The following is a 23,868-nucleotide window of genomic DNA, read 5'->3' as shown; positions in this document are numbered from 1 at the left end:
ATTTTTGCACCACTGAACTCTGCTATTTGCATTTGTCTTTGTAATGAGGGGTTTATGCACTGCAACCCTCCTGTAATATCTGTCTCTATGTAGTTGTTGACAGGTGACAGTTTGATCACGTCCTCCATAGGCATTCTCAGTCACCTGTTTTTCCCTCACACATTGCACGAATGAACGGGCACTTTTGACCACAATTTCTTTGTTCTATTTGCTGATGTCCCTCTGATAGATCTGAATGTAGATGTAACTGTAGTCACTGTTCCTATTGAAACACAAGCCAGTTGAGCCATCTTTGTGATTGAAATTCCTGTCATCCGTGCCCCAAAAATGAACCATCTTTCACTTAGATTTCTTTTCTCTTGTCATTTTGATCCAAAATGGAGCTCAACTGGGCCTATTCAGCATTTTTCCACATGCCACAGTGTATGATATGACGGACTGAGCTCACCTGGCTCCCCTGTAGTTCTCAAACCCTGTGGAACATAGTATTTTAACAATCACTGGACTAAGGAGTGTTTGAAGTTGTACATTTTACATTATATTTACATTTTAGTCATTTGGCAGACGCTTTTAATCCAAAGTGACTTCCAAGTGCATAGGCTCTTCCACAGGTTAAAAGCATCAAATCCATAACTAGCAGAATACGCATGAAGCGCTATTCTAAACAAAAAGACAGTCATTGTAGGTGCAATTTATTTTCATTTTTTAATTAAGGGTTAGGGTTAGAAAAGAGGGATATTGAAAAGGTGTGTTTTTAGTCTGCGTCGAAATATGGGGAGGGATTCTGCTGTCGTGACAGCAGTAGGCAAGTCATTCCACCACTGAGGAACCAGAAGGGAAAACAGGCGTGAACGTGCAACTTGACCACCAGGTGCTCAATTTGTAGCTCAATTTGTAGCAGGTGCTCGAAAGTTGTACCACAATTTCAATTTCAACCCATTTGAATCAGAAATGGTTCACGTAAAGATCTTAGAGGCCCGCTAACCATTCGTTTTTACTTCTTTCAGGTGGGGTTTGAGTCTCAATTCCAGGGTTCAGACCCAGCTTCAGCAGTGTCTGTTAGCTGCAATGGCTTTGGCCTCATTCATTTACATTACATTGTAGGTATTTAGCAGATGTTGTTGTCCAGAGATTGCAAAAATGTGGGCACCCCTGGTTTAAATGTCTGTTACAATGAATCTGTACCTGATTGAAAGCAAAAAAAAAAGGCCCTGTGCAAAAGTTTGGGAACTCTAAAGCATTATTCTTTTTTACTTTTTAAGAAGATGATTACCAAGCCTGAGGCCCAGCTAATTTACTCGTTGGGGGTTCAATGAGTCAGGTGAGTAAATGGTAAATGGTTGGCATTTATATAGCACCTTTTATTCAAAGCGTTGTACAATTGATGTTCTCCATTCACCCATTCATACACACACTCCCACACCGACGGCGATTGGCTGCCATGCAAGGCCCCGACCAGCTCGTCAGGAGCATTTGGGGGTTAGGTGTCTTGCTCAGGGACACTTCGACACAGCCCGGGCGGGGGATCGAACCGGCAACCCTCCGACTGCCAGACGACTGCTCTTACTGCCTGAGGCATGTCGCCCCCATGCCATTCAGGAAGAGCCATGCGGCAAAACATTCTTTGAACTCTCACTACATTCCTTCGTTCGCCATCATTATGTAGCCCAGAACTATAATGCACCCTCTCTTAAAAGGTTACACCAGATACGGTGGACCAGCCATTATCATTCATTCATTCATTATCTGAACCCACTTATCCTGAACAGGACTGACGGTCGAACCTCGGATTCAGGAGGAGCAATGTGGCTTCTGTCCTGGTCGTGGCGCAGTGGACCAGCTCTTTACCTTGGCAGGGTTGCTGGCGGGATCATGGGAGTTTGCCCATCGAGTCCACATGTGCTTTGTGGACTTGGAGAAGGCTTTTGACCACGTCCCCTGGGGAACCCTGTGGGGGGTACTGCGGGAGTATGGGGTACCGGGGCCGTTGTTACGAGCCATCCGGTCCCTGTATAACCAAAGTGAGAGCTGTGTCCGCATCCTCGGCACAAAGTCAAGCACGTTTCCAGTGGGTGTTGGACTCCGCCAAGGTTGCCCCTTGTCATCGGTCGTGTTTGTGATATTCATGGACAGGATCTCAAGGCACAGCCGAGATGAGGAGAGTGTCCGGTTTGGTGACCTCAGAATTGCGTTTCTGCTTTTTGCGGATGACGTGGTTCTGCTGGCTTCATCGGACCGTGACCTTCAGCACACACTGGAGTGGTTTGCAGCCGAGTGTGAAGCGGCCGGGATGAGAGTCAGCACCTCCAAGTCCGAGGCCATGGTTCTCTGCCGGAAAACGGTGGATTGGTCCCTCCGGGTTGGGAACGAGTCATTGCCCCAAGTGAAGGAATTCAAGTATCTCGGGGTCTTGTTCACGAGTGAGGGTAGAAGAGAGCGTGAGATCGACAAAGCTCATGACCATAGGTGAGGGTTTGGACGTAGATCGACCGGTAAATCGACCGGCTCAGCTCCCTCTTCACCACAACGGTCCGGTGCAACGCCCATATTACTGCTGACGCTGCTGGCATCAGGGCTCCAAGTGCATGTGCTCCATGTGCCTCTCCACTCTTCCTCCAGACTCTGGGACCTTGATTTCTAAATTAAATGCAAAATGTACTTTCATCTGAATAGAGGACCACTGAGCAACGGCCCAGTTATTTTTCTCTTTAGTCTAGGTAAGATGCTTCTGACATTGTCTCTGGTTCAGGAGTGGCTTGACACTAGGAATGCAACTAGGGTTGCCACCTCTGTCCTGTAAGAATCCTGGACACATACGAAGCTGGCAAACTGAGCAAGCTGGACTGTCAATCGCTCTCGAGGGTGCGTGAGCCTGAAGGAATGTGTTGCGGAACTACCTTGCGCTTGGTGCCAATTCCTCTTTCATTACAAAAATAAAGAGTGTAATTCCTGAAGGTTAATAATGTCTCTGCACCATTTGTTACATTACATTTAGGGACGAACACTGGATACGCTGTCTACATTTCATTAAGCAATACTAATGTATGCAACACTCGAAAATACTTCGATTCCGGGACATTTCGTTGCATTATTTTTTCCAGGACAGACAACAAAAATCCGGCACTGACTCCAGCTTCAGTCCACTCCTTGTGAAGGTCCCCCAAGTTCTTGAATCGACTTTCCTTGACAATCCTTTGCTTGTACGCCTTTTCCTACCACACTTTTCCCATCCAGTCAACTTTCCATGAATATGCTTTGATACAGCACTCTGCGAGCAGCCAGCCCTTTCAGCAATGACCTTCGGTGGCTTACCCTCCTTGTGGAGGGTGTCAATGAGTGTCTTCTGGACAACTGAACTGTCAAGTCAGCAGTCTTCCCCATGATTGCCCAACCAAGTATTCCTTAAATGAACATATTTTTCAGAAGGTAGACATTTCGGTATTATAAATCCTTTTTGGTCTTCAAAATTCAAATATTTTGAGATCCTGGATTTTTGATTTTCATGAGATGTAAGCCATAATCATCAAGATTAAGACAAAAAAAGACTTGAAATATTTCACTTTATGTGTACATCTAGAATATATGAAAGTTTTTGAATTAAATTACGGAAAAAAGACTTCCACGATATTCTAATTTTTTGAGATGCACCTGTATATGAGAAAGGGTGTAGGGGTACTCAGACGCCAGGGAAGTAAAGATACTGTAAAGGCGATGGGGTTTTTTGTTGTTGTTGTTTTTTATTATTAAAGAAGTAAACCAAGAAGTGAAACCATAATAGTGCCACCAGTAGGTGGCAGTAATACACTATACTTAATTTGGCAACCGCCATAAAAAACTGAAAAGAAGAAAACCCCTTTCGTCTCTTATCCAAAGGACGGAGTCCAATGAAAGTAAACAGTGCAGCGTGCTTTTTACAGCCGCGTCCCTCATTTGTTCACTAGGTCTGAGGTGATCTTGAGTGAGAATTCTGTTTCTTATGTTTGTCATAATGTTATAGTTTATGTCGAAAACAACTATCCAAAGGGCGCGTTCTACCGAATCTAGTGTTAGCTTGCTTAATCGTTAGGCTTTCGGAATGGGACATAAACAAGAAAATAACAGTATTTTTTCGAAGTGGCCGCGGTCGACGAAGTTCGCCTTGTCTGCTTGTGCAGCTGCTGTTGCTGAAATAGGTAAGTTAGCTCGCAATTTTCTGTAGCTAACTTACTTAATGAAAGCAAATGTGCAACGTCAAATGATGTCAAATTGTTTAGTAGTTCAATTGAGACATCATTTAACTTCTGTAAGGAAAATGTGTTTGGAATATAATTTAATTAATCTTAATAACGTTTAACTAACAACTGAATATTCAGTCCACAAACATTCTTCACGCCAGGATTTTTTTGAAATACGGTGGTTTAAAATTGGAAAAAAAGTTCAAGATAAATATAGAGACCTGCCTTCAGTTAAACGGTAGTAGCCTACAATAATTATGTTTTAAATATTTTAATACAGAATAATAATTGTGTGTACGTTGCACATAATGCACTTGATTAGTCATGTTTCCCCAGTTTTGAACGACTTTGTGTGAAATGAAAGGTTTCATCAGTTAGCTTCGTTATTTTGACCTCAGTTACATTCCCGCTGGACTTGACGAAAACCAGGCTTCAGATCCAAGGTGAGGTTGCCCTTGGTAAACATGCGAACGGAGGCAACGGTCAGATGGTGTACCGGGGGATGCTGCGCACTGCCATCGGGATTGTGCGTGAAGAGGGCCCACTGAAGCTATGGCAGGGTGTCACACCGGCCATCTACAGACATATAGGTATACTTGCACCTTGAGTACAAATGAGTGTGACTGCAACAAAATGAATGAATGAATGCATGCATTGGCTCCCACCACAGCAGTAAGTTGTTTCCCATATTCCCAGATGCTTGAGCCAAATAATTGTGGTTGTGTGACGTGACGCAGTCAGTTATTCTAAGGTTTTGTAGCGAATATAGTCCTGATAAATCTTCTTGATTTGCAACAGACCTAGAAATCACTTCATATTGTGGCTAGTTTCACCATTGTGATGCCGAGTATAGTTTTAAGTATAGTGACTTTAATGCTTTAATTCAAGAATACACTGCCTATGACCGCAATTAATGATGTACCATGTATGTTTGCGCTGTTGCTTTGAACAATTATTTGTTTTTGTTGTCCGATAGTGTATTCGGGGGTGCGGATGGTCGCCTACGAACAGCTTCGGGATTCGGTGCTGGGCAGAAGAGCGGACGCCAGCTTTCCGTTTTGGTGAGGGCGTGGCAGCACCTTCCTGCTGGTCGCCGCTACAGCAGCCGTGAGCATAGCGCGGGTCGCCTCCTGCTGTGCGTGGCTCACCGAAGCGCCTCTCCCCCTCCCTGCAGGAAAGCCGTGGTGGGGGGTATGGTTGCGGGGGCTGTGGGCCAGTTCATGGCCAGCCCCACGGACCTGGTGAAGGTGCAGATGCAGATGGAGGGCAGGCGCAGACTGGAGGGGAAGCCCCCTCGGTGAGTGCTGCAGTCCCTCCCCACAGCTGCTCCAGGACCCTGGTAAATGTGCTAATGTATGTCTCTCTATTTAGTTTTGCCGGATGTCCTGTCCTGAATGTATGCAATTACCATTCGATCATTGTTTGATCGTTATGTTAAATGCTGTGAATAGTAAAAAAACTATAAATAACACGCTCCAAGGCCCAACCCTGCCCTTTTTCATGGAGGGTGGACGGGTCTGGGTCTGGTGTCTGTGTCACAGGAGTGAATGCACGCACACACATCCTTGCTAACTGCGCCACTCTTGCGGTAGGGTGCATGGCGTCTACCACGCTTTCCTGAAAATCGTCTCTGAGGGAGGGATCCGAGGCCTGTGGGCAGGGTGGGTCCCCAATGTGCAAAGGGCTGCCCTGGTCAATTTAGGAGGTGTGTCCCCTACCCGTCTTCTGGATAACGCTCCACAGTAGGGGGGAACCTCGTCTGTGGAAGTGAGTTATCATGTTCAGTGTCAATGTGATTTGGCCATGAAAGTCCATGACTCAAAATGCACTCGCCCTCTCAGATCTTACGACATACGACACAGTGAAGCACTTCTTACTGAGAAATACCTCTCTCCAAGACAACAGTCTCTGTCATGCTTTGGCAAGGTGGGTTCTTGAAATATTGATTTATTCTTTCGTAATAAAAAATGGCTTGTTCAAATTCCCATTTTCTTTTCATATATTCCCATTTTTTTAATACACAGAACACACAGTTCTATTTTTGATTTATTTTATTTAATGAACGCATTATTTTTTAATACAGTACTTGCTCAGGTTTGGTTGCAGCCACCATGGGCACGCCTGCTGATGTAGTTAAAACAAGAATCATGAACCAACCAAGAGACAGCAATGGCAGGTAAAAACTACTATGCTGAAGTCTAAATTAACCTCTAAACTGGCCTTTACAGCTTAGTATACTGTGGCTTCAGAAAGCATTTCGACCCCTTCACCTTTTGCACACTTTATTGTGTTGTAGATATATTTTAAATCGATTAAATTGTGAGTTTTCCCATCAATCTACACACAATAACCCATAATGACAAAGTGCCAACAACAGTCCCTACAAGCTTTGCACACCTGGATAGCAGTTTATCCAGATCTTCCTGGCAGATCCTCAAGTTATATCATATTGGATGGGAAGCGTCTGTGAACTTGCCATCATCAGGTCTCTCCACAGATGTTGTACGGGGTTTAAGTCTGGTCTTTGGCTGGGCCACTCAAGGACAGTCAGACTTGTCCTGAAGCCACTGCCACAGAAGTTCTAAACACATCTCAAGGGTAATTAAAGCAAACAGATGAATTCGTATGCAAATGAGAGATTTCAGTTCTTTAAGATTTTAAGGAAATTGTTTTTAAACATGTTTTTAGTTTGTCCTTTTGGGTTATTGAGTGTAGTATAGGCAACACTACTGTCGCAACACTGAAGCCGCTTCGAAACTGTGATATTATTTACAAATTCCTGTTTCAATAGCTTTAGGTGATGACAACAACTGGCAGTAAACAAATATAATCAAAGATCAGATGTTATCAATCAAATATGTGAAACACTGTTTGTTGTTTAACAGAGGGATTCTGTACAAGTCCTCAACTGACTGTCTAATACAGTCTGTAAAAGGGGAGGGACTGAAGTCTCTGTATAAAGGATTTCTTCCCACATGGATGAGAATGGTAAAGTCAGCTCCATGTTTTTTATTTTTATTTTTTATTTTTTTTATTTTTTTTAAGCCAGCTTGTCAGTAATCGTGGTGAACATTGTGCACAACATGCAGTTAATACATTCTTTCTGCCTCTGCTGTTTGTTTGGTAGGCTCCTTGGTCGATGACATTTTGGCTGACCTTTGAACAAATCAGAAGAGCTTTAGGCGTCAGCTCATTTTAAGTGCCGTTTGTGGACGTTGTTGAATTGTGCAGTCCCAATATTAGTCACTATCTGTCAAATGACAAGTGATGCAATGAACATATGAAACGGCAAATAATAAAAATGATTTCACATTTTGTTTCCTTCATAGTTTCATGTTCTTATCACAGCTTTTCACACGCAACGTTCTTCAATTTCCAGGGAGAATACATTTATACTGTACATTCTTGTGACATTTGAAAGATTCTGATCAAATGAAAATAAATACCGTGTAGTGTACACTTGGAAATACATCATTTAAATAAAACACAAAACATCAATGAAATCAGTGCAATCAGAACAGTACTATCTGCACAGGGACACGATTTTCATAGTTTTGGCAAATATTATGATGTCCTGAAATGGGCTTAATCTCAAATCCAATGTACAGAATACCGAAGTGAAACTACAAAAATCACTGTGAAAATAGTTACGGACCGCACTGTACATGCGAGGGGAGAGCAGACCCTTACGCTGCCCAGGGGGTTGAAAGTTTCTGCAGGATGGTTCATTTGCTGTTGTTCGGTGGTTGTGTCATTGTGCCATCTTCCAAGCTTGATCAAGTAGAGGAAATGGCTATTTTTAAAAGAGCATCAAGAGAAGGCAAGGGATGTGTTACACTTTTTATGTTGTTTTGCACATGGGAAATATCCTTACCATCATCCAACATTCACTCCTGTAAGTTTTTTTTATTAGAATTATTTTCTAAATTACGTTATGTATTTTGCACAAGGGGATTTCAACACTCAATTTCATTGTGAGTGGCATGAATTCTGGCAAAGCATGCCAATATGAGCCAGGACGCTTACTGGCTGCCCTGGGTACGCTACACTAAATGTCATAGTCGTGTCAACTTCTTGCTAGCCCCCCGCCTGAAACGAAGGAGGGGTTAAATAAACTTGCTAAAGGGTCCTGAAAAGTCACTAAATCTAGCGATAAAGTTTCGAAGTGGGAAACAATGTTGTGTAGTGTTTTATCTGATCCCCCATATTTTTTCCACACAGTTCTTTTGAATCATGTCCCTCCATCGAGTTCAGGGGCGTTTTCAGGACTTTTTCTTCCACGGGAGGTGGGGACTTGTTTTGTGTCTATGTTACAGAAGTGAATGCTTGCACACACATCCTTGGACCAGCTAATTGGACCACTGTCGGCGGGTTTGGTCACGAATCTGCCAAGGGCTGCCTTGGTCAATTTAGGAGGCATGTCCTGTATCTGTCTTCTGGATAATACTCCAAAATAGGGGAACATCTACTGTGAAAGTGAGTTATAATTTGTGTGAATGTGATTTGACCATGAAAGTCAGACAGCAGCCATGACTCAAAATGTCCTCCCCCTCTCAGATCTATCGACATACGACACAGTGAAGCACTTCTTACTGAGAAATACCTCTCTCCAAGACAACAGCCTCTGTCATGCTTTGGCAAGGTGAGATCTTGTAATATTGATTTATTCTTGTTATTTAGTTTCTGTGGAGGTTCCATCTTGCAATTAATCTCGAGACATGGCATATTCCTTGGACACAACAAAACTTGTTTTAATTTTTTTATATAGAAAACTCACAAACAGTTCTATTTTTAATTGACTTTATTTAATGTAAACAATATTCACAATTGAAAGCGTTACTTGCTCAGTACAGTTTTTGTGACCACTCTTTGGTGTTAAAAGTGCATCACTTCTCTGAGACAGCCAACGCTGTCCTGCAGTTCTATAAGATAATCAGCAGGGAGGTTGTTCTCCTAGGATGTTGGAGAACTACAGTTTTTCTGCTTTGGTTGGTTCCTTGCTTCTGATCTCAGACAGCCTTCATCAAGTTTTTATGTAAAAAGTAGTCAATTCCTTTTTTATTAAATACAAAAATGTCTAAAATGTTAAATATTTTGGAAAATGAATATTTGGACATTTCAAATGTGTTCTTTTAAAAACTAACACACACAAAAAAATAAACATATATAATAAAGTCTAGGGTGCCTAAGTACCAATGGCAGTAGGTGAACCATACTTGGCAGAAGTTTACAGTACCAGAAAATATTTATTAATGTAGTTTACTGGCATTTGCTATACAGAAATATATATATTTTTTAACAGAAAAATACTATTTCCAGACAGTTATAATGTACCAAAAAACAAATATTCTGAATATGGTTGTATATCCAGTTTACAGTTTTGTATGACTATGAGGTGACCAGGTCTAGTAATAAAAACTTTTTTTTGTTTTTCCTATTTCTTGAAAAGCTTGTTTTTTCTGTCAAAAAACAACTGACAAAATTAAATTAAATCAAAACTGCAATACTTAATAGCAATACTTAACTCTAAGAATTCCAGAGGTTTGAAAATAGCTTATGATATATACTGAAGCTGGCAGGTAAGAAAAAAATCAGTTTCAAATTAATTAAACATTCAGACAGTCAGGTACCTTTTGAAATATCAGGGACCAAATGTAATCATCCAAGTATGTCAAACACTGTAGTCCTCCACTGGCTATCTAATGTGGTTTGTTAAAGGACTCATCTGCATGGATGAGTTTGGAAGTCAGCTTGGCAGTATTCACATTGGACATTGTGCAAGATATGCGGTTAATACATGAACACATGACTTTGTTTTTTGTTTGGTTGACTTCTTGGTCCATTTTAAGTCTAGGTTGTTCGTTGGTCACACTGGTCTCAGTTGTTGAACTATACAGTACCTATACCAAGTCTCTGTTCATGAAATAACAAAACATTCAATGGAAAAATGAAGCAGCAAATAATAAAAGTGACAAGTGTGCATAGTTTGTTTCCTTCATAATTCCTTGTTCTATCAGCTGCCTTTCTTACCCTGTGTTCTTCAATAAATAAACTGTGCACGCTTGTTACGTTGCAGTTTTGATAGAACAGTTTTTCCCAGAATAAAAAAAAAAATTATGTACAAGTATAAAGGAAACTAAATGTATAATAAATAAATGAGCACATTCAGAAGATGAACAGTCTGCAGATACTCCGAACAGTTCGCTGGCAATCATTATCGGCTGATATTAATTCTAAATGCTTTGATTGGAGCCCTCTATAAAGGCCAATCAGAAGAGCCAATCAGGTATGTCAGCCATCTTCTCTGTGTTTGGCAAAAGCAGCTTGCTGAAATGGCTTCTTGGCCACAGCGTGATCACAGTTAATAGAACATCCCACCCACCCCATGATTGGTATCGGCCGATTACGATTCCGTTGTTTGGCCCTAAAAACCCTGATCGGAGTATTCCTAGAACAGACACATACATACAAGGAGAGAGCAGGAAGTTGTGCTCTCTCTGAGGAGTGCAGAGTGTCTTCAGTCTTGCTTCACATTATTTGCTGGCACTTTGACATAGGCTGCCAGGTTAACCACGTAACCCTGGGTCTGTATATCTTCCACGTTGACGTTCCTGAACAGTGAAGGCTTCCTGTCATCGTAGAGCCACCATCCGCCATCCAGGCTAGTGCACAACACCATGTGGTTGGAGTTTGCAGTTATTATGCCCAGGAGAAGAAACTGCAGCCTGAAGTCCCTAAGACATTGGGGAGGAACGGAATGTTTGAATACTCATAGTACTGTTCCCACCATGAAGCAAGTGAATCTATTCTTCACTCAGTCTTCATTTCTACTTTCTTTAGTGTTGACGGTTACCTCCCATAGTCATCCTTGATCATGGCGGGTGGGAATGCATTCATCCCTCCGTTGACGTCCACTAGAATGAGTTGGTGGGGGTCCCTTCTGTTGCCCAGGACTGTCACGTCACCAAGTGTCTCAAACTTCCTGTAAAACATGTCCACAACTGCCCTTTATTAGAGTTAATGTGCCCAACATATTATTCTGTGCAGTTACATTTCTAAAGCCAACCATCTTGGTTTGCAAAAACATTTGTGCAAGTCTGTTCCTGGATAATGGGTTAGTTGCAACAATCCATCGTTTGAAAAAATCCATAGGAATACCGTTATATTGGTTTCACAGAAATTATTTCTTAAAGGAAATATCTGGAGATTTTACCTCACTGTTGTGCTGTAAACATGTTCTTCAAGACTGGGACCCCTCCTGTCATGGTAGTGTAACTTGGCGCTGGTCAGATCCAAAAGATTTGGAAGGTGGTCTTTGACGTAGCCCCTGATGTCGCTCTCTATGAAGTGTTTTTTGCGGCCCTGCCGAAGATCTAAGTTAATGAGCCATAGGGCTTTTGCCTCTGCATACTTCCCACTATCCAGGAGGGTCATGACTGCATCGATAGTGTTGTCTTCCATAAAAAGCTCCCTAATGTTGGGGTGCACACTAGCAGCAATGTGTAAACCTGCGAGCAGCGAGTCAAGAACACAGGTATTACCAAATGTGTGTGTGAGGTACTGGCCACCAAACCCTATGTAAGTAAAGGGAATTTGAGTGTCACAAAACTCCTGGATTGGACTGTGCAAGCCCAGAGTCCTGGAAAGAAAATGGGTAGCATGCATTAAATCATTTATGTAATGCTTATACAAGACTGCTTCAAAAGTAATGCTTAAAGTAAATCTGTATTTTTTCCTTGTGATTTCTTTTTTCTTTTCTTTACTTTGTACAGGAAAAATAAGTACCTTTGATTTTTTCTTGACTTGTCAGCTGAAAAAAAAGAATTTAAAAATGAGTTTTGAAATTATGCCATTAACGAAAAGACAACTGGTTGGAAACATACAGGCCTCTCATCCTGCTCTTAAATAATTTATTTACCTGGAGGAATCCCGAAAACATAATTTGTTAGACTTTCATAAGCATACCATTTAAATATTTTGGCTGATTACAGCATTAGGAGTATTCCTGTGCTTCTTGTATCTGCTGCCTTGTTTAGCCTTGATATAAGCCATATCTTTTTCTACACAGTAAAACCATAAAAATACCCTTTAATAAAAGCTGAGAATTTGACTTTAAAATTGTGGCATTCAGAGGCATATCAATAAAAAATGTATTTGTCCCAAATGCTACAGAGGGCACAGTATTTTTAACCAAGGTATCTAATGCAGAATGACTACCCTCCATTTCTCAGTCTAGCATGCAAAACCTTCAAAACCAGGCCTATATCAGACCATAGGCAAGCCCCATTTGTTAACCACTTTCCCAAATGCCATACAGAGTACATCCGTTTTTAGCAGGCTAGCTGAAGGATCAATTCCTTGCTAGCAAAATCATTAGCAAGACTGCTAGCTGTCTGAAGAATTACTAGCTAGCTAGCTTGCTAGCTATGTAGCGGGCAGATAAAATGCTCTACACAGCAGATGGCTAACCTCATCAAACATAGCTGTGCAGCCACCCTGCTGCCAGATAACTATAACAAACGGATGAGTCCATTAAGCGGATAAAAAATGCATTGTTATGACTTGGAGAGACATGAGAGCAGCTGGTTTTAACAAATATGGCGGCCTACTAAGTTCACTACAAAAGTATTTCAACGCTACTTTAGTAGTTTCAAGCACCATCAAAGAGTGACTTTAAATCGTATGACTGACTTTAAAGAGTGAAGGCAATGTGCTTTTATTTGGAGCACATCTACATTGTTAGTTGTTTTAAGTCATTCAGTAAACGGCGAAAAAAACCTTACCTATTGCGATGAGCCGTGCGTAGATCTTTTTCCAGTGAATCAACTCATCTTCTGGAATTTCGTGCAAGCTGTAAAACACGTATGCAGACTGTAGGTCAGCACAATATAAATCACTGATAGCAGTTTTTTTTCTTGTGCATGACATTGCAAAATAGCTCTCGGCTCAGACAAGTTGTGCATTGCCACCGTAGTTTTGTTATAAGTTTATATGACGTGTGGATATGAACAGTGAAAGCATAATTTTCTCAAAATAAGTGAGCAATGTATCAGAAATCTGAAATTTCAAAAAAGCTACCTTTGAACACATCCCATGTTTCCTCTATCAATGGTTGTTATCTTGTGATTAGCCTAGCCTCCGCAGAATACATAAAGACAGGAAGCGTGCCGTCATTTCCTGCTCCCTGAAAGTCAGTGTGCGCTGGAGGAACGTGCGTTTACTCATAAGAAAACTTGCACGTTCACACAGTAATGAGGAACAGTGTGAGCTGAAAGTAGCAAATCAAATACTTAAGAGTGAAGAGGAACACATTTCCCCTGCAAACTTTCTTTGATATATTTACTGTTAAAATCTGCACAATCGTTGCTTAATCTTATCTGATGTATTCTTTTCTGTTATTGCATCATACAGCAGGTGACAAAGGAAAAACAGCTTATGAGTAATGTCTCAGTAATGAGTCAAGCCACCACAAGCCTCCACAAAAACTTCAGTATGCCTTGGCATAGATTCTACAAGTTTCTGGAACTCTAGTGGAGGGAACACCATTCATCCAAAAAATAATCCCTCATTTGGTGTTTTGATGGTGGTGTAAAATGCTGTCAAACAAGTCAGTCCTAAATCTCCCATAGGTGTTCAATTGGGTTGAGATCTGGTGACTGAAGGCCATAGCATTTGATTCACATAATTTTCCTACTCATCCAACCATTCAGTGATGCCTTGTGCATGGTGGTTTTGTCATCCTGGAAAAGCACTCATTGCCAGCCTAATGTTTCATGATGGAATAAAGGTGATCACTCAAAATAACTTTGTATTGATTTGCAGTGACCCTTCCTTCTAAGCAGCCCCCATAGCATAAAAGCATTTTTGCACCACTGAACTCTGCTATGTGCATTTGTCTTTGTAATGAGGGGTTTATGCACTGCAACCCTCCTGTAATATCTGTCTCTATGTAGTTGTCAACAGGTGACAGTTTGATCACGTCCTCCATAGGCATTCTCAGTCATCTGTTTTTCCTCACACATTGCACAAATGACCACTTTTGACCACAATTTCTTTGTTCTATTTGCTGATGTCCCTCCGATAGATCTGAATGCAGATGTAACTGTAGTCACTGTTCCTATTGAAACACAAGCCAGTTGAGCCATCTTTGTGATTGAACTTCCTGTCATCCGTGCCCCAAAAATGAACCATCTTTCACTTAGATTTCTTTCCTCTTGTCAACTGGGCGTACTCAGCATTTTTCTACATGCCACAGTGTATGATATGACGGACTGAGCTCACCTGGCTCCCCTGTAGTTCTCAAACCCTGTGGTACATACTGTTTTAACAATCACTGTGCTAAGGAGTGTTTGAAGTTGTACATTTTACATTATATTTACATTTTAGTCATTTGGCAGACGCTTTTAATCCAAAGTGACTTACAAGTGCATAGGCTCTTCCACAGGTTAAAAGCATCAAATCCATAACTAGTAGAATACGCATGAAGCGCTGTTCTAAACAAAAAGACAGTCATTGTAGGGGCAATTTATTTTAATTTTTTAATTAAGGGTTAGGGTTAGAAAAGAGGGATATTGAAAAGGTGTGTTTTTAGTTTGCGTAGAAATATGGGGAGGGATTCTGCTGTTGTGACAGCAGTAGGCAAGTCATTCCACCACTGAGGAACCAGAAGGGAAAACAGGCGTGAACGTGTAGCTTGACTACCAGGTGCTCAATTTGTAGCTCAATTTGTAGCAGGTGCTCGAAAGTTGTACCACAATTTCAATTTCAACCCATTTGAATCAGAAATGGTTCACGTAAAGATCTTAGAAGCCCGCTAACCATTTGTTTTTACTTCTTTCAGGTGGGGTTTGCGTTTCAATTGCGGGGTTCAGACCCAGCTTCAGCAGTGTCTGTTAGCTGAAATGGCTTTGGCCTCATTCATTTACATTACATTTTAGGTATTTAGGTATTATATGTTGTCCAGAGATTGCAAAAATGTGGGCACCCCTGGTTTAAATGTCTGTTACAATGAATCTGTACCTGATTGAATGCAAAAAAAAGGCCCTGTGCAAAAGTTTGGGAACTCTATAGCATTATTCTTTGTTACTTTTTAAGAAGATGATTACCAAGCCTGAGGCCCAGCTAATTTACTCGTTGGGGGTTCAATGAGTCAGGTGAGTAAATGGTTGGCATTTATATAGCGCCTTTATCCAAAGTGCTGTACAATTGATGCTTCCCATTCACACACACACACACACACACCAATGGCCATTGGCTGCCATGCAACACGCCAACCAACTTGTCAGGAGCATTTTAGGGGTTAGGTGTCTTGCTTAGGGACACTTCAACACAGCCCGGGCGGGGGATCAAACCGGCAACCCTCCGACTGCCAGACGACTGCTCTTACTGCCTGAGCCATGTCGCCCCCAGTATAATTTTTTTATTCTGAAGTAACTCCATGCCTTCTAAAGTATCCAACTGCAGTAGCTGTTCTGTCTGGTGTTAACAACCATGGGTTCCTCAACAGTTGTCCAAGGATGTCAGAATGAAGATGGTTCATTTCCACCAAGAAGGAGAAGGCTACAAAAATTCTCTCAATGTTTCAAACTACCTATTTCCACTGTCAGAAACATTATTAGAAAATTTAAGATAAATGGAACAATTGAAGTCAAGGCAAGGTCTGCAAGACCAAGAAAGATTTCAGATAGAATGGCTTGAGATTTGATGAAAAATACTCAGAAGAACCCACACATCACTGCAAAAAAGCTGCAAAAAAAGTAGCAGACAAGGGTCTAGCTGTTCACAGGACAACACGACGTACTTTAAACAACAAAGAACTGCATGGTAGTGTTGCCAGATATGACCTCAACATACAATTAAGTGTCAGAAGTATGCAAAAGAAAACATTGTCTTGCTCTGTATAAAATAAAAAAAAGAAAGAACAACAAAAAAAAACTTTCAGTGCCTTGTGGCCATTTTTTGGCCTCGAAAGTGAATCAGGTTTCATTTTGTCCGCTTGTATGTCCTGCGGTTCAGCAAGTGTTTGCAGTAGATAATGGTCATCTCAGTGGAGGGAACTCTGTAGGGCAACAGCAGCAGGTCTTGGAGGAATAACTAAGACATGCAAGCCGCTTAATCTTGATTCGATTTAGCATAACTGGTTCGTGTTTTTGTATTTTTATATGGCACCACACTGGGTAGCTAGCTTGCTTTCAAAGTTATGTATTTACACATATGTAGTTATGTATCTTTATGCCTGGGCTATACTTTAATATTCCTGCAAATGCTCAGATTGTGATCGTCATGAAACCTACACATTCTTTGAACACAATCTCCACTCTGAGGACACAATATAACGTGCATCTTGTTTACTACTCTGCCATTTTTGATGATCCAACGATTAACCCATTTAATCACAATAGTGACCGAAAAAAACTTTGTCAGTCATAAGACTCTAAAAATATCACTGAATGATGTATCAATGCAGTTCCAACAAATATTGAAAGAATAAAGGGTCACAATGAAATGTGTGCAGTGTCACATGTTCACTGTAATTTGTCACATGACCAGAGCTGTTTACTTCCTGTTTACACCATGATAAGAGGATGGCAGCATCAAACCTCTCAAAGGAAAGGTTAGTAAAGTATGTTAACATCAAGATAGGGATAAGATTTGTAGACATCATGATTGAGGTGTCTAGTATTGATATGTGTATTTTAATTTGCTCAATTTTGTTCAGTGTGGTCACAGAATGAGTACAAATGTCAACGGCAACAATAGTGACTGGTGGGATAACAGTGTCTCTTGGTATACACATAATTATACATATACATACAGTAGTTACTGAGTTATTGTACTACCCAACTTTCTACTGTGTTCTTTCTCTTAGTTTAACTATGTCTGAAATCCTGGATTTGTTGGATTGAGAAAGATGCAGTCCTCAGTGATTGCGATAGTGATGGGTCAGATGGGGACTATGGGGGGGATGCAGGCCATTTGCCAGCCAGGCTGTTGAATGCGCATGCTGAAGTTATGCACACAGATCATGAGTGGAATAACATTGCCAATGAAGATGACCTCCCCTTCACCACACCCCCTACCCCTCACCCTCCCCCCTCCCCCACCCACCACTATTGCTCCCCTACCCTCCTCCATAACAATGAAGAACTACAAGCTTCTAGCCACCAGAGGGGCCAGCCAGAAGAGCCAAGAGCCTCTAGCTACCAGAGGGGCCAGCCAGAAGAGCCAAGAGCCTCGAGCCTCTATTCTTATCACAAGTGGGTACAGCTCTGTTCCAAGAAGACACATGTACTGGTCAAGTGACAATGATGTGCACAATGAAAGCATTTCAGGTGCAATGCGGAGAAATCGCTTTGACGAAATAATGGTTGACAACACAAAGATCACTGATGACCCATTTTTCAAGGTTAGACCCATCTTCTCTGAACTGAATCAGTCATACAAAATCATGCCATTTCAGGAATGGCTGTCAGTGGATGAGAGCATGGTCCCATACTATGGCCGACATGGATGTAAGCAATTTATAAGAGGTAAACCAATCCGGTTTGGTTCCAAGCTATGGAGCCTCGCTTCATCTAGTGGTTACATGTATCACATGGAACCATATGGTGGATCCCACACTCTCCTCCCTGAAACAGGGCTGGATCAGGGACCCAGCGTTGTTCTTGGTCTTTCAGAGCAAGCTCAGGTGACAACCTCTTCACATCACTTGCACTCCTTGATGAGATGACAAAAATACGATATGGGAGCTCTGGAACAATGAGGCAGAATCGCCTGTTTGATGTCCCTTTCATGCCACAGAAGGACTTCATGAAGTTACCTTGGGGAACCGCTGAGGTTCTGACCCAAGGAGAGAAGCTGCTGGTCCGGTGGAAAGACAATAACATTGTCACAGTGGCAACAAACGTGGAGGAGAAATACAGTGAGGTCACAAGGAACAAGGAGCGGCATGCCTTTGATAAAGTCCAACAACCAAAATGCATCACCAAATACAATGAGTCCATGGGTGGTGTAGACCTTCACGACCAACAAGTTTCAAGATACCATATCTCAATCAGGTCTAAGAAGTGGTGGTGGCCCATCTTTGCATGGTCTCTCAACAGTGCACTTGTAAACAGCCATCTCTTTTACAGAGATGTTATGGGAGGGACCATTGACCTGCTCAATATTTATATAAGGCTTATTGATGTTTAAAATATTCACACTACAATGTGATGGAGCATTTTAGTGGCAATGCTGGGACTGCCAGTGTCAGAGTTTAATTTGTGTTAATGAATAGTATTTCATCTATAAGGAATTTAATAACTGCTTAAGAGGAATATGGTAAGTCAATCTATAAATGTAGATACAACACGTTATCCCACCGGTCACAATTGTGACCAACCATAAAATACACTTTTTCACCCACTTCTCAGTGGAAATTAAAAAAAAATAAGATTGATTATTTCAAAGGGTTGCTAATGACACCTGATTTGGATATTTTCATGTTTGGGAAAAATTCGGGATTAAACGGGTTAAAGCCCCGCCTATTCTGCTCCGCTTTAACGTCATTTCCCGTCCAAATCAAGATGGCTGCGCCTGGCACCGGCCCGTCACGCCGTTTAGTGCAGTATGTTGTAGTGCGCTCGGATTTGGTTCATACGTTGGCATGGCCTTTGGGAGCAGTTATCACGCAAGCTTGCCACGCCGCCACCGCTGCTATTCACCTATTTTACGAGGACCCAGACACCCAGGAGTACTTGTCAGAGCTGGACAGCATGCACAAAGTGGTGCTGGAGGTAATTTTAGCTATGCTTGCTAGCTAATGAACCGGCGCCAGTCATGCCTATGTGACGTGCTGCCAAGCTTAGGTTGCTCAGTTCTTGTTCTCATTTGACAGACGTTAAGCCTACTTTATAATATCATCTACGATAATGAGGAATACATTCCCTAGTCACCTAGCTAATAACATGACGAGCATTAATAGCTGCCATGTCCTATTTTAATAAAGAACACATTTGCTCCTGTTACCTGTCCGTTTAATGTCTAGCTAGTTAAATTACCTCATCATTTTTAAATGTGAAATTCTGGAACAAATGATCAGCTTTTAACCCACGGTTTCATGTAATCATTTAGGCTCCGGACGTGGCGTCTCTCTCCGGCCTGTCAGAAACACTTCGTGAGAAGGGCGTAGCTCACAAGCTGTGGGTTGAGCAGCCAGAGAACGTACCCACATGTCTCGCCCTGAAGCCTTACCCAAAAGAGGCAGTGCATCCTCTCCTGCGAAAGTTCAAACTTTTCAAGTGATTAAAGGAAAGTGAAATCTTTCACGCGATGTGGACTTGCACTGGACATCTATACAGCTAAGCCAACTGTTCTACATTGAAAGCATTCTGCAGGCTTACCTCTTGGACATAAAAAAAGGCTATTGAAGAGGATTATGAAAATTATGAAACACATTTATTCGCTATTTTTCCGTGCTTGATTTGGAAAAATAAGCAAAAACATCAGACCAGCACAAAGATTCGGTAATGATGCCATGTTCTGTACTGTATTTTAGCATACATAAGTTGCTGTGTTTTGTTGGTCTGGTATATCTGGGGTGGTAAAAATGTGATGTTGAAGCAGGTGCTTTTATATTCAAGCGCAATAAAAAGAGGTAACATCAATTTGGTGAAGAGTTTACGTTACATTAGGGGCAAGGAGTTTAAACGCATGTATAGCCCTAGTTGCTATAAATGCAGTCCGTTTACCATTTATCTGCGTACACGTACATATTTATTCGGATCCTCTGAATTCCTGAGGCGACGGAGCCAGAAGATGGTGAGTGGATCAGTCACAGATTCCTGTTGAGATGAAACCTTCACTTGAGCGACAGGTGACCATTTTGTCTGGATAATGAGACTAAATCCCTGTTTGCCTCTGATGGCATTATAAATAATTCATCCAACTTGCATTAAGCAGGCAGCAATAACCCCAACCCAAGAAATGCCACAAACACAATCAGTACAAAGGTAATAAAAAAAAAATTCAACAACGTCACCAAAAAGGACTATTTTGGAAGTAGACTAATAATGGGAGTGTGAACCTGAAATATCTCCAACCAGAACCCAACAGAGAATAGGCTACCAGGCAAATCAACTAAAAATTATGTTACATTACATTAATGGCATTTGGCAGACACTCTTATCCAGAGTGACGTACAGTTGATTAGGCTAAGCCGGAGACAATCCTCTGGAGCAATGCATGGTTAACAACCTTCCGGGTCCTAGTCATGTACCTTAACCACTACGCTACAGGCCAATGTTCAATAAAAAATACTGCAGGAAAACTATCATACTAGAGAATGACGGTGGAGATGAGGGCTGATTATTTAGGCTCTAGAACAGGGGTCGGCAACCCTGGTCCTGGAGAGCCGCAGGGTGTGCTGGCTTTCGTCTCCACCTTAAAATAAGCAACCGATTCAGACCCAAGAAACCAGGGGAGGCGAGTTAACTGTGCAATCAACGGCTTTCATTGATCAATTAATGCCAAGTAACAACGAAAGCCAGCACACCCTGCGGCTCTCCAGGACCAGGGTTGCCGACCCCTGCTCTAGAAGGTCAAATAAGGGTGGTTGCCAATGAGTGCAGGTGTAGATTGTTCCTAATCAACAGATGGGGGAGGGACACTGGTCACTGATTGTTGTACCTCAATGCACCAGCGTGTGGCAGTGGAGGACTATGAGAGATCTGTGGCTAAGGTGTAGGCCAAGGTGGGATAGGGTGAGAACAGTCTTTGTATAATGATGGGATGAGGAAGGGGGATACAGAGGCAGGAGGGTAAAATGGGATGAGGAAGGGGGATACAGAGGCAGGAGGGTAAAATTGGTGTATGTAAGAGAGATTGAAGGCAGGAGAGCGGAAGGAGCAATTCAGAGTGTTGTCTGTTAAACCCTGTTTGTTCACTAATTGCTTATATTACTTATGTGCGTTTATCGAAGTAGAATGACTTATGTGCCTATGTACTTACAGTACTGTGCAAAAGCCTTAGGCACCTGTATAACATTCTGTACAGATAAAAATATAGATCAAAAATAATTCAATGAAAGGGCCTAAATAAATGTACTATACATTTTACATTACATTTTAGTAATTTGGCAGAATAGTTAAAAACTGAATCAAATCAGTATTTTTTGTGACCACCCTACAGCGTTAAAACTGCATCATTTCTCTGAGATATAGAACTGCAGGACAGCGTTGGCTAAGACAATCAGCAGGGAGGTTGTTCCAGGCATGTTGGAGAACTTGCCACAGTTCTTCTGCAGACTTTGGTTGGCTCCTTGCTTCTGATCTCAAACAGCCTTAATCAAGTTTTTATGTAAGAAGTAGTAAATTGCTTACAGTAATATGTTACTATTTAAAATTTAATACAAAAATGTCTCTGTAAAATTAAATCTTTTGGAAAATGAATATTTGGAAATCTCAAATGTGTTTTTATACACACACAAAAATAAACATATATATAATAAAGTCTAGGGTGCCTGAGACTTCTGCACAGTACTGTACCTATGTACTTTATCATTTTCAGAGATAGAGGTGGTCACTGTGTGAAGACGGTGTGTGTTTCAGTACGGTGGCTAAAAGACTGGACTGATGGGCAATATATGGCACACGATAGCTCAGGACAGCCATGCAGCCGTGTGCTGGGGTAATCTACTGAACGTGTTTCAGTCTGGTGGCTATGAGGCTGTGTGAGAAACAGCTGCTGTTGATGGCCTTCCAGGCCACAGAGTCCCCCCTCCCCCCCCCAGACACCTCCACCTGCATCATCATTAGTGGACGAATGTTCCATTTGGCGTCCATCTTGATTCTACGCTGTGGTGCTGTTTGAACACAGTAATGAAACTGGTCTGACTGTTGCCAGTCTGCAACCCAGTTGCTCATCTAACACGTGTGGATTCCCTTGTGTTCCTCCACGTTGGAAGTCAGAGTAGTGTCTACTAAATGAATCTTATGCAATGTGATTTATGCCCACTCCATTTATGCAGGTGCAAACACATCAAGGTGCCGTTGGGGGGACAAAAATATACAACCAAAATTCAAGATAAATATTTGCCTGGCCAGATTAAAGTCCCTGGACAACCCTACTAATATCTTATAAAAAGAAAGACTTAATGAGCAATAGTCTTCCCCATTAGGTAACTGGCTGATTAACGGCAAATGGCTGCCTTATGGAATTCCATGGTTGGTTTCATCATTTAGCAGCAGCAACACACAACATTTGCAGTTTATTTCAGTGTTGTTGTAACATTAATACCTAGGTAACTGCATGAAGTAAATACATTTTCTTGCTATAAACTCTTTATTTGGTTAACTAAAATATATTATAAGCTAAGTAGCATGTCTGATATTTTTGTAACTCGGTCAATAGGTAGCAGTGCCTTTGTATATATGCAACAAGCGATTGCCTGGCTTTTAGTGCTAACACAAGCCTTAATATGAAATGTGATACTACAAATAAAGCTGGGTGTATGACTGGGGAGGGATCTTATGGTATCTTATGGAAATTATAACATGTTATGGAAAGTGAAAAGTCCCAATTTTCAAATGAACAATGAGACATTAAATTTTTCTGGCAGCAGGGATGTCCTGTATTCTGTAAAATAAAATGCAGATGAAGTCAGTTTGTTGCCTGCCACTGACAGTGTTTTTATATTTCTGAATGTGTCAGTGAGTTTGCTGGCTGAGGGAGTTCACTGAAGACTGGAAGCGCTTTTAAATGGTGCTTTTATTGCAATGTGTTGCAATCTCACATTCGCTGATGCTTTTATAGGAAAAAATAGATACATTTTGCTGGTCAAAAGCATCATTCCTCACAGCAAGGAGGTCTTGGGTTTGAATCCCCGTCGGCCGGGGCCTCTCTGTGTGGAGTTTGCATGTTCTCCCCGTCTCTGCGTGGGTTTCCTCCGGGTACTCCGGTTTCCTCCCTCAGTCCAAAGACATGCAGGTTAGGCTGATTGGAGAGTCTAAATTGCCTGTAGGTATGACTGTGTAAGTGAATGGTGTGTGTGCCCTGCGATGGACTGGCGACTGTCCAGGGTGTATTCCTGCCTTTCGCCCAGTGTATGCTGGGATAGGCTCCAGCCCCCCTGTGACCCTGTTCAGGATAAGCGGGTTAGGATAATGGATGATGAATGAATGAATGAATGCATGAATGAAAAGCATCATTCCTTCCAAGGTCATCACTGCAGTCGGGCTGATCCAACTACACTCTGCCCTCTGTCAAAAAAGCACTGGAGGGGGCTGTGTGTGTGTGTGTGTCTGTGCACATATGTGTTTGTGCGTGCCTGTCTGTGTGTCTGTGTAATTGAAGCAATGCAGTCTCAGCCCTCTGTCAAAAAAGCACTGGAGGGGGCTGTGTGTGTGTGTGTGTGTGTGTGTGCGCGCGTACGTGTGTCTATGTGTGTGTGTGTGTGTGTGTGTGTGTGTATGCGTGCATGTGTGCGTGTGTGTGTGTGTGCATATGTGTTTGTGCGTGCGTGTCTGTGTGTCTGTGTAATTGAAGCAATGCAGTCTCAGCAGTGTACACTCCCGTGACTGAGCTGAGGTAAGACAGACTGTAGTGACTGAGCAGATGCACCTCCATCAGCCCACAGGACATGTGTACAGGTGCTGGACCCAGGACATGACTCTCT

The 23,868-nt window shown here is 41.9% G+C and overlaps 3 protein-coding genes across 5 annotated transcripts; 2 read left to right on the top strand and 1 right to left on the bottom strand.

The window, feature by feature from the left end:
- The first annotated feature begins 946 nt into the window (after window positions 1-946).
- On the top strand, window positions 947-7,498 carry slc25a27 (solute carrier family 25 member 27). 3 transcript variants are annotated; one of them, XM_061243371.1, is made up of 10 exons: window positions 947-1,007; window positions 1,266-1,321; window positions 4,613-4,804; window positions 5,191-5,275; window positions 5,389-5,511; window positions 5,807-5,919; window positions 6,056-6,140; window positions 6,298-6,390; window positions 7,100-7,202; window positions 7,342-7,498. In XM_061243371.1, exons 3-10 carry the CDS (start codon window positions 4,702-4,704, stop codon window positions 7,411-7,413), a joined length of 777 nt encoding a protein of 258 aa, XP_061099355.1. In that variant the 5' UTR covers window positions 947-1,007; window positions 1,266-1,321; window positions 4,613-4,701; the 3' UTR covers window positions 7,414-7,498. The 3 variants fall into 3 exon arrangements, with proteins under 3 accessions (XP_061099355.1, XP_061099356.1, XP_061099354.1); XM_061243372.1 differs by having other exon boundaries at window positions 988-1,007; window positions 1,263-1,321; XM_061243370.1 differs by lacking the exons at window positions 947-1,007; window positions 1,266-1,321 and adding an exon at window positions 3,827-4,172.
- Window positions 7,499-8,997: 1,499 nt separating this feature from the next.
- LOC133129473 (uncharacterized) lies at window positions 8,998-13,566 on the bottom strand. Its single transcript, XM_061243588.1, has 6 exons — window positions 13,293-13,566; window positions 12,998-13,065; window positions 12,000-12,024; window positions 11,428-11,853; window positions 11,068-11,196; window positions 8,998-10,948 (listed from the first exon to the last, which is right to left on the bottom strand). The coding sequence occupies exons 1-6, from the start codon at window positions 13,307-13,309 to the stop codon at window positions 10,732-10,734; spliced, it is 882 nt and encodes a 293-aa protein (XP_061099572.1). The 5' UTR covers window positions 13,310-13,566; the 3' UTR covers window positions 8,998-10,731.
- Window positions 13,567-18,764: 5,198 nt separating this feature from the next.
- On the top strand, window positions 18,765-19,861 carry ptrhd1 (peptidyl-tRNA hydrolase domain containing 1). Its single transcript, XM_061243798.1, has 2 exons — window positions 18,765-18,991; window positions 19,329-19,861. The coding sequence occupies exons 1-2, from the start codon at window positions 18,782-18,784 to the stop codon at window positions 19,497-19,499; spliced, it is 381 nt and encodes a 126-aa protein (XP_061099782.1). The 5' UTR covers window positions 18,765-18,781; the 3' UTR covers window positions 19,500-19,861.
- The last annotated feature ends 4,007 nt before the right edge of the window (window positions 19,862-23,868 follow it).

The sequence above is a fragment of the Conger conger genome, chromosome 5, assembly GCF_963514075.1.
Source record: "Conger conger chromosome 5, fConCon1.1, whole genome shotgun sequence".
In the NCBI taxonomy this organism is placed as follows: domain Eukaryota; kingdom Metazoa; phylum Chordata; class Actinopteri; order Anguilliformes; family Congridae; genus Conger; species Conger conger.
The sequence above is the reverse complement of the archived record's forward strand: the minus strand, read 5'-3'. Positions and strand labels throughout refer to the sequence as shown.

Coding starts and splice junctions, on each gene's coding strand:
- slc25a27 (XM_061243370.1), top strand. CDS start 4,076: ATGGGACATAAACAAGAAAATAACAGTATTTTTTCGAAGTGGCCGCGG. Junction 5,920..6,055: donor TGCCCTGGTCAATTTAGGAG/GTGTGTCCCCTA, acceptor TCGCCCTCTCAG/ATCTTACGACATACGACACA. Junction 6,141..6,297: donor CTCTGTCATGCTTTGGCAAG/GTGGGTTCTTGA, acceptor TTTTTAATACAG/TACTTGCTCAGGTTTGGTTG.
- LOC133129473 (XM_061243588.1), bottom strand. Junction 11,197..11,427: donor GTTTACAGCACAACAGTGAG/GTAAAATCTCCA, acceptor CATGTTTTACAG/GAAGTTTGAGACACTTGGTG. Junction 10,949..11,067: donor ATCAAGGATGACTATGGGAG/GTAACCGTCAAC, acceptor CCAATGTCTTAG/GGACTTCAGGCTGCAGTTTC.
- ptrhd1 (XM_061243798.1), top strand. CDS start 18,782: ATGGCTGCGCCTGGCACCGGCCCGTCACGCCGTTTAGTGCAGTATGTT. Junction 18,992..19,328: donor TGCACAAAGTGGTGCTGGAG/GTAATTTTAGCT, acceptor GTAATCATTTAG/GCTCCGGACGTGGCGTCTCT.